Source organism: Aulonocara sp. 'chitande type north' Nkhata Bay, linkage group LG2 (assembly GCF_057382095.1).
Source record: "Aulonocara sp. 'chitande type north' Nkhata Bay isolate Kocher_YH1m ecotype deep benthic linkage group LG2, A_spYH_male_GT1.1, whole genome shotgun sequence".
Lineage (NCBI taxonomy): Eukaryota > Metazoa > Chordata > Actinopteri > Cichliformes > Cichlidae > Aulonocara > Aulonocara sp. 'chitande type north' Nkhata Bay.
The window spans coordinates 26176580-26194577 of NC_141345.1; the positions used below are offsets into that span (position 1 = coordinate 26176580).

Consider the following 17998-nt stretch of genomic DNA (forward strand, 5'->3'; position numbering starts at 1 on the left):
CATGGGGAGTGAAGCAGAAAAAAAGTGCGAGAGAGAGGGTGAGAGAAAGGAAAAAAAAAAAAAACGGCTCGCGATAAGAAGCCGGCTCGCGTCGTTCACGTCAAAGATCCGGCTCTAAGAGCTATTTCGTTCGCGACCGACACATCACTAATAGCCAGGAACAACAGTTCACTGACTTCACATATACATCAGAGGTTGTGCACTCATAAACCTTCTTCCTACAATGTGTGCCTGCGAGGCATTTTCAGTTGGACTCAAGGAACTATTATGATTTCACATCACACACACACATCACTGTAATTTAATTTATGCACTATTTGTGACATCATTTCAAACAAATGTCTAATAGCACAAAATTATAAATTGATGGACATCAATGTACAAAGCAGCCGGCAGTAACGCTGGTTCTCCACTGACACGCAGCAATACTGACTCATAAACATGTAAACAGTGTAAATACTGTATGTTGAGCTGATCTCTTTTGGACTGACCTCTCCCCAGACACCGGCCGAGTCTCGTATGTCCCTCCTGCAGTAGGACAGCTGTCTGATACAGTGGTGGACAGCCACGCTGCTCCTCCCTTCACACAAATCCTGCTCGGCCATCTCCACCCAGCCCAGAGATCTCACTGGAAATGACTGGAAGAGACACAGACTCTGTGATATCGCTAATAATCAGCACAACAAATATGTGTACGTGTGTGCACAACTACAGCACACGAGTGAGGTCCAGGATGTCACTCCACAGACTGTCATGATCAAGTTTACTGGATATGTTTGGTGATCATTTTAAAATAGGTTTAAGCACTCTGGTTGTTTATTTAAAACCTGTGTAAGTGCTCGTGTTTCTTGTTGTTGAATGCTACCATGATTAAAGATCTCAGGATGTAACATGATGGTTATAATCTTATTATAAGTACAAACAAAGGTGCACAAAACACTTCAATGATTACTGTTATCATTTATTTAAATTTTAACCAAGGTACACAAATCCACACAGCGCATGAATATGAGACACACACACAGAAGTTTCAGCTGTAATTTAATAATGCTTACAGTGAGAGAGTGTAGTGTGCAGGAACAACTCAGCAGTAACTGAGAGCTGCCTGACGTGAAAGACAACACATAAACTATGAAAGACTGTGTGTGTGTGTCTGTGTGTGTGTGTATCCGGGGGGGGGGCAATTTTGATTGCCTCATGGCAGCAGCTATCACCATCCTCTCTTCTCTTCCTCACTCACTAACATATCAAGGAGGTTTCTTTTCTGCTGAGGAGAGGAGGCATCTCTTAAGCTGTCACACACACCCACACGCACAATCTTTTTTCCACTGGCCATAAAATTCCCTTTGGGTTTCTTCCTCAATAAACTTTCACATATCTTAATCCCCACAATTCCCTCAGAGCTATATAAATGGGGTGGGGGATATATAAATATAAATAATTTTGCTGTAATATACTCAATTTTGTTCCATCTGAGCCAACAACTTCCACTCAAAAGACTGCTCTTTCTGTTGTTCTTTATCTCTATTGTTATATGTTAAGTAGCATCCCCTTCCATTAGACTGCTCTTATATTCAGGCATCACAGCATCTCTATGCTTAAGCATGTGTACGGGAGATTCGTCCACAGGGGGGCAGCTAAAAATACTTTTGCTGTGAATGCGTTCACCATGTGTCAGTTCATGAAGTGACCACTGCGTGGCACTGCAGCAATCAGAAAGAGAGAGCAAGGAGCAGGTGCATTACATCATTGCATGCACTGCCTGGTGACTTCCTCTCATTAGCAGTATTTTCTTTTTTTGAAAGGTTCAAGTTTTTAAAGTGTAAATAAAACCACACACATGCACACACACACACACACACACGCACACACACACACAAATGTAAGCTATTCATAAGCCTCCTCACAAATGACATTACTTGTTTTGGGGCCTTTAACTGTATTGTAAATGCCTGTAACTTCGCCCCTGCTGGCTATAGTAAACCACAAGAAAACAAATAATCAAACTATAAAGAACGCTCTCTATTCAGTGAGCATTTTTATTTAGTAAAAATCCCAGCATATTATAGTTATTTCAGATGCCATTATAAAGCCTGTGTTATTATATGTTGTTGTTTTGAACTTACCATTGCCTCCGGATCAGAGAATGTGCTGTTAAGGTCCACTGTCTCTAGCTGGGCAGGAGGGCTGCAGAGAAACATCAGGGATTAAAACAGCCACATTAAAATCACATTTTACACGTGAATACATGCAAAATATCATGACTGAGTCCTTGCCACACAAGAAGAAAGTCTGTAGCACTAAGTGTGAGTATGTCTGTGACTATTACTTGAGCTTGAGTGAAGCATAGCGAAGAGTAGCTCCTTCAAATGCCTTAAGACTGGGATCAGGATAGACTGGATAGTCCTTTAGATCCTGGAGCATGAAAAAAAAACAGATATTCAGAAAGGAAATAAATCTTTGTATTTTTAAACAACCGACTTCTTCTCAAATAAAAAAAGAGACAGTTTCAATAATTGTGACTTACAGTGGCTGTGCAGGTGGTGGTGGTGTTGAGACTTTGTACAGAAGAGGTGATGTCATTGAAAGGGGTGGAGGAGGAGGAGGAAGGGGAGGGGGAGGATCCAGAGGGCGAGGGTACCGGCTCCACGGAGCTGTCGGATATCAGGCTGCTGGGGCGCTGTGGGAGAGACAGATGGGTGATGACAGAGAGACCGTAAGGGATCCAGGGTGAGAGACACAGAGCTGCACAAACAGACTGATGATGGAAGGTACATCATTGATCAGCAGCAGCTTTCATATATGGAGGATTCTTTCTAAACACAACACAGAAGATGGTAAAGCCTGTCTTTTAATTTGTGTTGGGTTTTTTTACAAGCCACTACATGGACTTGTTCGAAAAAGCAACATTTTTTTAAAATAAATTTGTAAATTGAAGCTTTTTCAGACCTTTCAACCACATCTTACTGTTCATCAGCATCTGCTTGTAGTTATGTAGTGTAAAAAGTGTAGGGTTGACATCTCCAAAGGACGAAAATCCCATATAGTGAACATCTAAACATAAATTTCTCTCAAAGAAAACGCAGGGAACTTTTTAAAAGTATCTGCATTAATACATTATATTTAAACATCTGCATCTACATCTGTTTGCTGCGGTTAAAATTCAGCAGAATTAAATCCTGACTGAGAGCGTTAAGATACATAATGCTGTTAAGATCTTATACATAAAAGATCTCATTATACTTTTAAACGTGCTTTTAATCTTGAAGTCTATTTAGTTCTCTGGGTCGTCTCACCTCATTGGGTGGCTTAAGGGAGTCCTGTGTGACCTGTTGTGGGTCATTCTCAGCATCATTGCTAGAAACGGTGTGTTTGCTTGAGGCAACAGGTCGGTCGTACTGCGTAGTGCCGGTGGGCACGTGCCAAAAATAGACCTCTGATGAGTCTGAGATCTCCCGCCAGCCTGGGGGCAGCTCCCCTTCAACCCATACATCTGCTGCAGGATGACAGTGACAAATAAACACATACTATCATTCAGATAGTATTACACACAGATGGGCTCTGCAAAAATAAAGCAAACAAAAAAACAACAAGATAAAAACACATATATAACACAAGATAGATGTGGTCAGCCTGTCCCTGAACTTGTGCTTTATACTCTACAATAATATTTTACTACAGCCAGCCCTCCTCTTCTCTTCTTCCTGAATTCTCTTCCATTTTCGCAAACTGCTATCTGCACTATCCTGTCATTATGCCCATCCTAATCATCTCTGCACCACATGGGGTTTACAGGGGGCTTAAAGGTTCCAGCAGTATTTCACTGGAGTAAGTGACTTGCTTGCTTAATGTGATGCCTTTGATAAATTTCCAGATCAGACAGTCTGTAGGAGGTAGAGAAATGGAGAGAGAGGAGGAATGAAAGGAAGGTGTAATTGAGGCATGATTAAAGGCTGACACAGCTATGGAAATTTTTCAAGGGAACGATCAGATGGCAAGACAAACACACACACACACACACACACACACACACACACACACACACACACACACACACACACACAGATATATATACTGAACCTGTCTCTTTTGGAGTCTGTGGAGAGGGTGACTCCTGAGATAGGGTGGTCCAACTGGAGTCTTCATCTTCTGATGGAGTCTCAGGAGTGAGATCCATTCTTAAGCCCACTTTTGGAAGGCCGGTTTCTGGTTCAGGCTGAGGAGGGGGCGCACGATTCCTGGTAGGCGTGGTCTTCTCTGCAGCTCTGGCCTGTTTAGGTGAAGAGGGTGGGTACTGCTGAAGAAACTGGTTCTCGTTGTTGGGGTGTAGCTCCACCTTGATCACCCGGGGCTGGGTGCTTCGGGGAGGCTTTGCAGGGCTGCGTGGGCTAGCCTGAACCTGGGCGCAGAGCTCCTCTTTGACCTGGGCTGGAACTTGGTTCTGCAGGTGGTTGTGGTTGTCTGGAACCCACTCTGGGCTGTTACTAGAAGAAGAGGGGGTGGAGGAAAGAGGGGCTTCGACTACCACAGGTAGCAGTGGCTGTCTTGCCGTCGGTGTGGGCTCATCATTTTCTTCATCCTCCTCCGCCACCGGCTCAACCTCCTCCTTCTCTTCCTGGCAGGTTTGATTGCTGCTGGCCTTCTCCTCCTTCTGACTCTCCCTTTCTTTCGCAGGACTAGCCTGTTCCTTCTCTGGGGAGGGCTGCTGCTTCTTTTCCCCCTTGTCCTCTTTGTTTCCCTGGTTTAGGTCCAGATCCCAGCCCTTTCCATGGTACTCCAAGAAGCTCTTGGTCCTTCTTCGAAAGGGCGGAAGCTGCGAGTTATCTTTCTCAAATTCTAGCCAGTCTGAAGTGGGATTATTGATGAGATCGTTGTCAATTTTGCCCTCTGTATTGGCCCTGCTGAGCTCCAGCTGCTGGCTCTCAGCTCGTCTCTGCATGTTGGCGCCATTCTTCACCAGTTTGGGGTTAGTTGTATTAAACAGCGAGGAAGAGGAAGAAGAGGAGTAAAGGGCGGAGCTGGAGGAGGACTTGGTGGGAAGGCCGCGTCCTCTGGTTACAGGTTGGTTTTTAGACAGCAAAGCCAAGTTGTCACTTATCCCCATGGCGCTGCGCACGCTGGTCATCGCGTACCTCTGGCGGCTCTTCGGCAAGGTGGCCGAACTTCCGGTTTCCATGGACTCTTTAATGACATCTCGTCCAAGCAGCTGATTGTATGATGAGCGAAGGCTGAGAGAGGTCGGAGGGGTGGCAGAGGCCCCGCTGCGATTCGCTAGACCAACGGTGGAGGGCGAGGAGCCAGAGCGGGAGAGGGGAGGAGTTTTTACTGACATCATGGCTGACTGGAAAATCACTGCAGAGATAGAGCTGATGATAGAGGAGATGGCCTGTTAGAGGTTAAGTAACACATTATAACCTGACCTACAGCTTTATATGTAATTATTATTATTTTTGCCAGTATTGATTAAGCATGAAGAGGAGCTATTTTTGGCTTCTGCCACGTTTGCCGCAGCAGATTTTTAACACCGGATGCTCTTCCCGACTCAACCCCAAAAGGGTTCACTGACTATACTACCTTAAAAAGTCTTGGTGATGTTTTGGTCTTTCCAAATGAGGCACTTTGAGCTATGTAGTCTAATTTAAAAAGGTTTATTGGGTCAAATAATATATGGATTGACAAAAACATAACATAAAACCACATTAATGATACACTTATTTTACATATGTTTTTAAAATAAAAGATTTATAAATATCAACCAGCCTTGAAGCCTTACTGCTCACTCACTTTATTTTAAGAGCTTTTTTTGTGGTTGCAAGATTCTTTTACGCCCACTTACTCTACAACTGCCTATTGTTTAGTCACTGGGTTATTATATTTTTAAAATCCTTGTTTCTCTGGACTCTCCTGCTTGCATGCTTCCCCAAATAATTACTTTTACATATAACATGATATAATTTAGTTTTTTTAACGTTACTTGCTTAGAATAACTGCTCACTGACATCATTCAATGTGCAGCATTATCACGCTGACACATTTCCCCAGCCTCACAACCGATCATCTCTCTTCCTGTGGCTTGACCAGTCTCAGAGGCTTTGATCAATGCACGATGGTGCAGATCTTCTTCCAGCCTCACACCCCTTTTACACACAAGGTGTCACTTCTGAAGTGTTAAAAAGAAACACTGCATCAAAGTCATGTAGCTGGAATGCATTTATATGATATCTGGAGTGAGTCAGACCCTCAATTTATTCAACTAGGACTGACATTCAAAGCCCGAGCTGAGCGGTAAGCTGGTCTGTGGGGAGGAGAAGTGCCAGCCAACTCCTGCTAACTAGCTAGCCGTGTCTCTTTTATCTCTGGGTGGATCAGCTTTGTGATGCGGAATGCAGACAGATGGATAGAAACAAAGACAGCGGCGGCAGAAAATCACCTTGCTCTTAAGATGTGACACGTAACACGGCTTTTTAGATAATTTAATTAGGCTCCCACCCTGCAGAAAGCTTGTAAACAACTAATAGATGCGGGGAAAAACATGCCCAGACACGCAATCTTAATGTATAAACATCTTTTCACAAATGCACACATCTCAAACAATGCTGGAGTCATCACTGGCACCTCTACTTAGAAACATGGAAAAGTCAGACACAGCAGATTTCAAAGCTTGACAAGATCCTGGGAAAAGATGGAGGCGGTAAGTTAAAGAGAGCAGATTCCCCAGACAGTGCACTTTTGTCCATGCGGGGACTCCTATCTGCTCTCCTCCCTCTGGGTGGTTGTTGTCGCCTCTGTAACCCAGTTTGTGCTGAACCTGCACTTCTCTCTTCACGCCTGTGACTCAGACATAAACACAATCAAGTCAGGTCAACAGGTGCAGACTGTGCCATGCCATGTCTCAAGCAATGCTCTTTTTCTACTGTCATTTACAGGTCCATAAAGCCACATTTTAATGCTATGTCCTAAATTCTCTTGCCTGTAGTTTCACATACAGACGCACTAATATATGACTAAAACACACAAAATGGGACATCTGAGCAATACAAGCCTTAAATTAGATGGAAACAAAATATGCTGCAACCTACTGAATATAAAAATCCTAACAAATACACTGATTGAATCAACACAACTCCAAATCATCCCTTTCACCCATATTTGTGTCGGGTATGAGCCGCAGACAAACTGGATCATCTTAAACAGAGATTACGGCCTTTTCTTTTCCTTCTCCTCTTCCTCTACAACAGCACAGGCAGGTCTCTGCCGCTTAAATAAAAGTGGAGCAAGGAGAATATGTGAAGTGTGCGGAGGAGAAAGGATGGTTATAAGAGGGATAAAGCGGGGAGGATGACACAGCAGTTTGCTGGACAGTGAGGGCACAGTTAACACACGGAGGTAGTGAAACTGTTGTCCTCAATAAATCTGTTGTGCTGTGTAACAGCAGAGGTCATTCATGAGATGCACAAGATGTTAGCAGCTGGTCAGCAACGTGGATCCTTATTAAACAGTTGGGTCTCAGTCTAGTTGTTCATGCTGTTGATACTTGCCGGGCGCTGCATTGTCTGTTGTGATGATGCAAAATGTGAACGTGACACCAAAGTTAGTGAGGAAATGAGCAGATTTACATGGATGACAAAGGAGACTGCTAAAAAATTTTTTAAAAGGTACTGACAGGAAAAGCATACTAGTACTAGTTTTGGAGGTAAGTGTTAGATTATGACTCTTATTTGCTCATTTGTTGCATAAAAGTGTTTTCACCTAAAGGTCATCAAAAAAGGAAAAGATCGGTTTCCTGTGTGTTATAGCTTTAGACATTAACACATAATTTCTAAATCTATATATATGTATATACATGTATAGATATGTTGGGAAACCAACTTGTTATGGTGGGCCCTCCTTTCCTCAGCGCAGAAGCAAGTGCAACAGATGAAAGCTCAAGCAGGAGGGGAAATGAACTTGAAAAAGTCGATGATGTCATGGGTGGAGTATTCTAGCTCCCCGCTTCTTGCTGCCTCCTTAATAAACTCCCCTCACTGACAAATCGGAAGCACCCCATCTTTAAATCTAGAGAAATACGCGGATGGATCGCCGTAAATGCCATTATTGCGGAAGATAATCTGTTAATATGTGAACAGACGCAGTGAATCTTTAGCATCCAGCCTCCCCTCCTCTCTCTCTAGCCCCATCACCACCACCAGCACCACCGACGCCGCCGCCGCACTGGGAGGGGAGCGCATCCCATCGAGAGCATCTATTTACATCCACTCACCGCTTCGGTCAGCCTCCGGGGCTTCTGCGCTTGCCTTTCCTCCGACGACACGCAAACACAGTAGTGAGCAGGGCTGAAGTCAGCGGCCGCTTTTTAACTGCCGAGTCCGCCCGTAACAGCAGCCGGCCGCCCGTATTATCATATCACATCACATCATAAACCCTCCCAGCCCGGCTCCTTGCTCGCAGGCGGCCAAGCTGCGCTTTCTCTCTGCGCCAGAGGATCCCGGAGTGGCGTGGCGCTGTGGAGCTCTTCAGCCAGCCGACCAATCGGAGCCGAGAACGCAGGACGCTCGGGTGCACGGAAGGAGACGCAATCGCAATCAATATACCGGTGTTATTTTGCGACTCAGGTAATGGAATCACACATCATCCGACTCTTACGTCATACACAAGTCTGAGGAAAAATGCATGGCTTCTGGTGCTCGAGCACACCTGACTGTGATAAAAAAAACAACAACAGAAAAGCCATTTCCAAATCTGACAACGTTGTTTTGCAACACCGAACACAGAAAAACTACAATTTGAAGCCAGTTTTATGATGAGTATTAAAATAACGATAAAAGAAGCCAGGCAGCCTTTAGGATCTTTTTTTTTTAATGTGCGCATTTGACAACACAACATCCGCCTCACAGTGCATTAATTTTCCCTTTGGTTGGTTTATCACAAGCATGCAGTCTTTCTTTTACAACAGCAAGCCACACTGAACCGTTTAACCTAAAGACATAATTATATTATTTAAGGTTAAAATATAACATTCATGTGAAGCACTTCCTCAGTTTCAGAGGTTTAAAGTTGGCATTATTCTCTGCAGTAGACAGAAGATATCAGATACCTCATGATTAAATCCTTATTAGCAAGGAGGGAAATAAGTAACCACCTGATCCACCCAAAAGGCACATTTCTGGAGAACTTAGCAGAGAGAAGATTGTAAGAAACAAAACTGTAGTGTACAAAAACAAATGACAGATGGCTTCTTCTCTGATTCCAAGACCTTTTGCTCCACAGCTCTTTCTGACATAAAAAAAATAACTCACATCTTTTAAAAACTAAATAAAACTTGTTTCTTTTTTGAGTATAAAAGCAATTCGCTCCGATTCAGACCTCACACACCTCACACACTTTGACCTTTCCCAGGTTTCTGAAAACTCATTCATACTTTGAAATACATTCCTCAATCTGTAATGCGGCTGGCTCTCGGTATTTATCCTATTCCTACAGTCCACTGGCAGCTTCTTCTCTCAGTGCTCGGAGAATGGAGATGGAGGGGTACGGAGGACAAAGATGGGAGCCCGCTGAGGCTCCCGGTGCTCCAGGAGTGAGGCAGGAGAGGGAGGGCGGTGGGTTGACTTGTGGAGGGAGTGACACAGCTTGACAGAGGAGAAAATGTCTTTGAGAAGCATGGAGCTGAATGGATGGACCGCAACACTGATTCTTTTGCTACAGATGGAGACAGAAAAATAAAAATAAAAGTATTATCACTGTTGTTTGGCTCACTGAAACTGTACTACAACAATGCAGTGACTAACATTAATGCACATTTTTTGCATCCTTACTATAGGTTTCATTAGGAGGCCTCAGTAATCTCTCAGCTTGCTTGTTCCCCGCTCGAGCGGCTTGTTTGTAAAATTTAATAGCTGTCCTCAAGTTCTGTTGCACAACAAAGCCGCTCTCATAGCAATTTCCCAAGAAGAGCTGAGCAGTGTCATCCTGAGAACAAAAGGAAACATGCAATTCAAGTAGGTAAACCTTCCAGGGCAAACTTTAAATGTACAGTCAGCAAAACCAGCCCTAAACGAATTGTAAAAACAGTAACTGATTATAATCTTTAACACAACTACACCAGAAAGTTGCAAAACATCTGTAACTGCAGATTTTTTTAATTATCAAAAACCAGGAGACTGTTGGAATAATCTTTTCCTATCGGATATCCCGACAACCTCCAGCATGATCGACTCTAAAAAGGGAGGCGATCTCTGAGATAAAGCATTGATTAAAGTCTAGAAACATCTAAAGGAAGCACTCACGCCACTCTCTGCTGCCATCTCCAGGTTCTGGATGGACTTACAACCATATTTCACTGTATCCTGGGCGTAGATGGAGGCCAGGCTGAGCTGAGCCTGAAGAGGAGAAATGGAAAGTTGATTTAATTCAATAAGGAAGCGCCAACATCAGCAAAAAACAAAAACAAAACCAAAAAAAACCCTGATACATGCTGATAGCAGTAAATGTGCTTGAATAACAATTAAGAGATGCTTAAAGATAGAAGGAAAAAAAGACTCCAGGTGGAGTTTGAGCCAGTTGTTTGATGCTTTCAGCTTATTTAATTTTAAAAGGCAAAAATCTTGCAATGTAAGAAAAAAATGAATATTATCTCTCAGTGCTCAGATAACAGAGGTGGAGAGAGCCTGCAGAGGTATCAATATCAGCATGTTAACAAATGCTTTACTTTCTCAGAGAAGTTTTGTTCCAGGGAAAAAAATATGAATGAAAAATTGTATTTACATTATCAGCTATTTGATTTCTACATTTTTCAAATGTAAGTGGGTACTTTCCCAAATGCAACATGCTGAATTCTTCTGTATTGAAAATGTTTTAAAGTTTGTTTGTTTTTTCTTTCAAATTACACAATATAATATATAAATGTACTAGAGTTGCAATGGTTCTCTGGGAGAAACTGATCATGACTTCTACCTTGGTCAGCCCAGCTGCAGCAGCTTGTTCCAGAAGGTCGATGGCTGTGCTCAGCTCCTCTGGACTCTGGTGCCCTCTGCTGGTCAGGAGCAGCTTTGCACAGCGGTACTGAGCTTGTCTGTGGCCACTCGCGGCTGCCTGCCTATAATAGTGCAGAGCCTTAAAGAGAAAGCACAGGAGATATTACAATAATGCAATTAGGAAATTAAATATCAGAAGTAAACAATTCATGCTTAATTTTATACATTTACATGGTCCACAAAAGCAAAACTGTTTGCTACAAGAGTGATGGCCGGGGTCTCACCTTCTCCTTGTTCTTGCTCACTCCTCTACCTTTCTCATAGCACACCGCCACATTAAACTGGGCTTTGCTGTAGCCCTGCTGAGCTGCAGCGAGAAAACAGGTGAAAGCTTCCTGGTGGTTTTCCCTCTTGGCATTTTCTAGACCTGTTGTACACAAGGAGATATAGAACAGGAAATAAGGGAACATACAGGAGGAAAAAAATAACCGTGCAAAGGCAATTTCATTTGACTCCAACAGCAGTATGTGTTAAGTTTATCTGATATATATGTTTTTTTTTTAAGTGCGCTGATAAATAATGACCAATTATGTTGAGGACAACAGGAACGCAGACGTCTTCCACACTTCTGAGGTTCAGTGCTGCCGCTGCCAGCCTCTCTTCATCAGATAACATTTCCTGGAAACATTAAAGAGGATAAAAACACAATAATAAAGATAAGACAAACGGTCAAGTCTGTTTTTTGAAAGTACAAAAAAAAAAAAAACCTTTCTTTAAAGTTGACAAACCAAATGATGAAGACTCACCTCATCACTGGTGTCGGGTTTCTCTGCCTTGTCTTGGCTGGCATCATCCTGCAGCGGACAGGAAGCTGACAGGAATTCATCCTCTACAAGTCAAGGAGGAAATACTTGTTGATTTTTCTATTTCATAAAATATAAATTAATAAAATGTATTTTTTTAAGATACTTTTAAGCAATCTTTAAACTATGACAAGCACAGAACCAACCTGGTATAAGTGCATCCTGGATCAGGAGTTCCCTCTGGTGGTCAGAGATGGCAGTCAGCTGGTCCTGTGTGCTGCTGCTGTCACTGTCACTGCTCTGAGTTGGGGACTGATCTTGGTTCTGTCTCTCTAGCACCCCCTGCAGACACAACACATTCCTTCCTCTGGGCAGGACATCATGTCTTGATACTGCGTAAAAAGAGCGAAAGCAACAAAATAGCCAGGACACAAGTTAAAAGATAGAAGTGGGGTTTTTTTGTGGAAACGGTTACATGTCCACTGTATGAAACTATTTTGCCAAGGGATCTGCCTCGTGTAAATCTACTCCACAGCTACAACAATGCAGAAGAACTCACAGATCTCTAGTAGGATGTGATAGCCACAGTTGTGTAGAGTGGAGGGGGCTGACAGGGCTCCGGGGCTTGGACTGGGCTCTGTGCTTGAGGAAAACTGGGAGTGGATCCTCCTGCAGAGCTGCATGAACAGAACTGCTGCTGCACCCTGCAGACAAACAAATGAGAACATCTGATGTAGTGCACCCTCGCCTGGAACAGCCAACCAAGTGTGACAGAGGTTTCTATTTCAGCTAAAACTCATGAGTAATCAGTCCATGTGTATAAAACATGAACATTTCAGAGACAGTGGACATACGTATTATGATAAAAGCATAGTGCAGCTATTGTTCTGCTGCAGCAACATGAGAGCAAAATGTCCTCTGGGGTAAACAGCTGGGTCTGACCTGCTGGCCCACTGATGTCTGCCATTGCTGTAGCTTAAAAAGCAGTTACAAAGTGAAACCACTGAGCTGCGCTAAAGGAGTCAGAACACACTGAGTGCAGATACTGTGGATTTCAGCAGTGTGTGCAGCAAACTGTGCAGCTCCGGTGTTGATGATGTTGATGTTTAGCAGTCGTTTTAGTGGCTTTTGTCTTCAGGAATGTTACCATCTGAATATATTAAATCAACAGCAGCCCTCACATGTGTCCTGACAACTTTCTTATTAGAACATGAAGGCAATTCCTGATAAAGTTAATGACACAGAAAAAGTGATGCAGGACATGCTAAGAAATATGTTTGGTTACATGTTTGTATTTTAAATGCAACAAGACATGACTTACCCATCCCACAGCATCCAGAGCCGTGTAACGCGGAAACGCGTACTTGGACTGAAAGGTCCTCTGCTTCCTACTCCTCTCTCCATCCTCCTCTTCCTGAGATCTGCAATAAACAAAGCAGAGAGTAATGAGAAAAAGAAGATTTGCACAAGATTCTGTGCAGCAGTCTGGTCAAAATATAAGTACACCCTTTCAACAGCTAGTACAACCACCTTTAGCAGCCGTGACTTGAATTGTTTTCTGTAGGACTTTATCAGTCTCTCACATCTTTGTGGAGGAATTATGGCCCACTCTTCTTCCTCCTTCTACTTCTACCGCTCACTGCATGTATTTATGCACAACTCTCTCACCACATCCCGCCACAGAAGCAGTTAAGGGTTTTTTTGTACAAAATCCTGTGAAAACTTTCTTTTCCAAATGTCTGTATTTCCAGTCTACTGTATTAAGGCACTGCATGAATTGGCTTTGTTTCTGTTCCCTTGACTTGCATTGTTCATACACCCACACCCACACACACACAAAGCAATTGCAGCAGCAAGGGCAAAATAGGTTCAAAGTGGGGCTAAAGAAACAGGAAAGGACAGCAATGAGGGCAGAGTCTGAGGTTTTACCCTATTTCAAAGGTTCTTTTTCGTCACCTGATGATACGGCCTGCATTTTGAGGGCAATAAAATTTGGACATCAAAGGGAGATGCTCAAAGCTCGCCTTGTAAAGTAAACAGGTAAAAGAAGAAAGGAGGCGTGGAGAGGAGGAGTACCTGTTGTCAGGGGAGTGTCGAGACGTGGAGAGGACAGCTGAGCTGTTGATGACCTCGTCCTCCACATGGTGGTTTTGGGACAGTCGCAGGGTGCTGTTGCCATGATATCGATGCAGAACTGAGCAGAAAGTTAGACAATGTAATTAGGAGACAGTCTCCTCAGAACTACAAAGCATTCTCTGTACCTTACTTATCACAGCCTAATTACTTCAGTTGTTTATAAGCATTGAGAGACAGAGATTTTGCACCGCAGCTGGACCGCTATGCACTGAAACCACAATAACAACGCATTTCTAAAGAACTGACATTGCCTTTAATAAATTTTCTGAAACCTTTTTCTGAAGATCTAGATCCGATAATGAGCTAATTTTGGAAAATTAAAGCAAACTAAGACGTGGGCAGTGCAATCCAGACGGGAATCCAGATGTCTTGCCGTGTGGCACACACGACAGGTAGTGTTGGTGTATGGGAACTCTCCATAGCATTGACAATAAATGGATTAGCAAGTTTTGCAACAGGAGCTAACCCTAGCTTTTAGCTCCGTACAACAGATTAGTAACTTCAATAACCTCAGTTTTCTGTTAATAAACGCTTGGTAAACTCTGAAATGTTGATAATAATTGACTTCAGTGTAGAAAGAGAGAAGAAGAAAAAGGGGCGTTCTCGACTTTTCTCTCACCTCTTCCAACAAAACCGTGGAGCCTCCACATGGTTTGTCTCTAACGGCTCCTTTAAATGAAAGGTTATGTCCGCACTGGCCTGTTTAAGTTATCTGGGGTCCGTATGGCTCCATACCGCTAACGGATTTCTTCCAGCACTGGTGGTAAATAAAAACCTGTCACGAGTTACGCCGTAAAAATACCGACCCGGAAGTGGAGGGTGGCGGGGTTTACGCAATCGATGCATTTGCAGTTGCATCTTCACAGCACCCACTTGCGGTGTATGAGGGTATCACACTTTCAGACGCTTAGGTTTCTGGAAATTTGAGAAGTTAATTGTCATGTGATATTTTATTTCATTTTATAAAGAGAAAAACAATATATATATTTTTTGTGTTCATGAACTGAGTCACCCACAGTTTTTTGTATTGCAGGAACTGTGCACTGATATTATTATCATTTTTATTGGTACTGGACATCTCCTAGGTACTACATGACGATTGCAGATTTGTATGAGGCCATATTATTGTTCTTCTCTTACACCATGTGAATGTACTGGATATTTTATTCATTGCTGTTCTATGTGTCTTAGTATGAACCATCTCTTTATTTCTCTTGTCGTTTCACAAACAACCTGCACTTTTTTATCTGGGGATACATGAAGATAAAATTGAATTACATTAACTGATTTTAATGCCGAGGCAAAATTATTACTTAAAGAAATGCAAATCTGTGATCACTGAAAATGATCTTCTTTTGCTCTTAACAGATGTTTTTAAAGGTTTATCATTTATCGATACTAGTTACTGTTGTTTCTATTGTTATAATCATTTTTGTTTTGTCTTTTTTTCTTTTTGTTACATTTTCTTTCATATTTTTTATTGATATGTCATGACTTTAAAGCCTAACTATAGTCAAGATCTGCAAGTGAGCTGTGGCTAGAAGTCCTGTGTACAGTGCAGTGCTTGATGGTATATTATAGCAATCTTAATATATCCTCACTGAATACAATGAAAAACATGTTTTGACATTGTGGGTAAGCAAAGAAGGCTTAGACTACAAGCAGTAACCTGAACAGAACTAGAACTAGAACTAGATCTGTTCTGCTTTATTTAGCTTTAGATTTGAGATGATTTTCTGCACAAAGACAATGTAGATTGAGACAAGCTGCAATGTTTAATCCTGGTGCTTACATCAATAAGCCATGCACACATTCACAACAGATAACATTAATGCTTTCCTTGTAGTAGATCATAACACCATCCAAGAGACAGAAGAAGAAATGCTACTGCAGAATCCAGCCATCAGTGAGTAAATGAGTTAATCATTTACCACAACTTTAATTAAAACGCCTCCAATGAGTTGTGAAGTTAACTGACAGACCAGAGAGGACAAGGGGGGAGCACATGTACACTAGGAGATCAAAACACAACCAACAACAAAAACTCAATTGAAAGACACCCTCAATCATGTCACGGTTCTTGGTAAAGTTTTCTTTAATCTTAAGGTTCAGTGGCAACAAGACTTTGTAGAAAGACTATTATCTTTGCAGTACACTGGCAAAAGTGTGAGCTATATTTCATATTGCATCCACAGCAACACACTGCTTGACTTTTAAATAAGAGGGCACACGTTGCGATATTGACTGAATAAATAAGCCAATGGATGTGATACAGTCCATACTTCACAATTTATTAGTTTAATATTGCAGCAGGGCTTAAACATTTTTTAAATAATTCTAAAAATTACAAGTTTTTTAAAGAGTCTGCTCATTAGGAAAGCAAAAACTGACTTTTTAATGAAGTCCCTGCCTAACTGATAGTATCTGATTAAGGATTAACTGCACTATGGGCCTTTTTTATATTATTATTATTTTTGCATCTGTAGCACTTCTCTCACACACATCAGCACTCGTAAGACCTGGTTAAGATTTCCAAGGATCTTGGTAAGGTGGTCTCATGAATAAGGAGAATAAGATGCTCCTGATCTGAATCATTGATGAATTGAGGGGCTGATCTAAGCAACCATCCAGAGCTCATCCTCATCAGTCACTCTGCAGGAGCGTTTGGCCTTCTCTGCCCTCCATGTTGATCAAACGGTGACGCACACCCCTGTGCTTTACTGGAAACCCACATCCTTCCCGTCAGATGGGTCTAAACAAGGGGCGGGAGGTAAGAGGTCTGCAATTGTAAAGACAGATTAAACTTTGAATAACTCACTCCCTGACCAGTTGCCATGGTGACAAAGTCTTCATGTCTTTCATTTACGATCCTCCTCAGGCAAATAAGTCTAGCCTGAAGTAGTTTGTAACGTTAGCAAGATCGCTGCACAGCCAGATAGTGTTTGCTGCTTCGCCTGGGGCCAGATTTGTCTTGGCAATATGGAAAAACATCAGGGTGAGCTGGAAGCACAGTCCCACAAGTGCTGACTAATTGAGCAGTTTGTTTTTGCTCATAATACAATCTGCACTTCAGCTCTCAAATGTGAGACATTTAAAGCAGTGAGGGGACTTAATAATAAGTGCTAAACAAATTCAGAAATCTCATTTGCTCTTTTATTTTGTCCATTTTAAACAGTTTATGACAGCAGAAACTTGCTTCACCGCTGTTATCTGATAGCTACATTTATTTTTAGAGATTCATGCTTTGTGTTACAGCAGTCCTAAGTATTTTTAGTGGTTCAAAAACTAATCAGAATCCAACTCGTATGAGTAGCTATTAAACGAAATACAGCACTGTGTAAAGGTTTTGAGCCACTCCCTCATTTCTTCATATTTTGCTTCCAGTGAGCCAGATTTCATTTTTTTCCCCAGGTGTTAGGTCTTTCAAAGTTATTCTTTGAACATTGGCTGCTTTTCCTTCATTTTTCACCTGATCCCACTTGTTAAGCCACTTAACACTGTTACGACCCGTCTAGGGCCAGGCCATAACATGAGCGAGGCACTCGCTTCCCCAGACCCAAGCAGTCACACGCAACAAATCCGTTAGATGTGAAGTGATTTATTTACAAAGTGAATAAAGAGAACCAAAACGGGAGTGTCAACACTTCAGGGTGAGCCAAGGCCAAAACAATAAACAAAACAAACCTACACAAATCCCGCACCCCTGACCTCACCAAAATAAAGTCAAAATAAAGACAGAGTCTGACCTCCTTAACCAACTCAAAAACAGGAGAAAACCGGTGATCAAAATAAACGGCAGCTCACCCCTACCCACTCCACTTCCACAATTTTCGCACGTATACTGCAGCCAGCGGCTACCACAGGACTACTGCTGCGTGATGAGGAGAAATGCGAGGACCTCTCCCGCTGTAGCACTCCAGCCTCCTTTTATTGGGCGGGTCCTCCAGCTGGATCCAATCACGCCGAGGCAGTAAGTCCACGCACCAATCGGAACAGGGCCCTGGCACAGCTAAATTAACATAGACAAAAACACAGCACCTGCACAAACAAACACACGGACATACAAGTTCGTAACAACACAGACCT

The 17998-nt window shown here is 42.5% G+C and overlaps 2 protein-coding genes across 3 annotated transcripts in view; both read right to left on the reverse strand.

The window, feature by feature from the left end:
• apbb2a (amyloid beta (A4) precursor protein-binding, family B, member 2a) overlaps positions 1-8476 on the reverse strand; it is a 37957-nt gene extending 29481 nt beyond the window's left edge. The window contains exons 1-7 of one of the 2 annotated variants that reach the window (XM_086313562.1): positions 8261-8476; positions 4081-5366; positions 3297-3493; positions 2528-2680; positions 2330-2415; positions 2127-2187; positions 492-638 (exon numbers count right to left, since the gene is read on the reverse strand). In XM_086313562.1, coding sequence (XP_086169688.1) covers positions 492-638; positions 2127-2187; positions 2330-2415; positions 2528-2680; positions 3297-3493; positions 4081-5335 — 1899 coding nt within the window. In that variant the 5' untranslated portion in view covers positions 5336-5366; positions 8261-8476. Of the gene's footprint in view, positions 1-491; positions 639-2126; positions 2188-2329; positions 2416-2527; positions 2681-3296; positions 3497-4080; positions 5367-8260 lie in introns of both variants that reach the window. The other variant, XM_086313553.1, reaches the window with a different exon arrangement.
• A 353-nt stretch (positions 8477-8829) lies between these two features.
• Positions 8830-14726, reverse strand: dele1 (DAP3 binding cell death enhancer 1). Its single transcript, XM_086313628.1, has 12 exons — positions 14532-14726; positions 13853-13970; positions 13098-13197; positions 12336-12480; positions 11983-12168; positions 11780-11862; positions 11558-11651; positions 11258-11400; positions 10954-11112; positions 10287-10379; positions 9816-9969; positions 8830-9699 (listed from the first exon to the last, which is right to left on the reverse strand). Exons 1-12 carry the CDS (start codon positions 14560-14562, stop codon positions 9464-9466), a joined length of 1542 nt encoding a protein of 513 aa, XP_086169754.1. The 5' UTR covers positions 14563-14726; the 3' UTR covers positions 8830-9463.
• Between the last annotated feature and the right edge of the window lie 3272 nt (positions 14727-17998).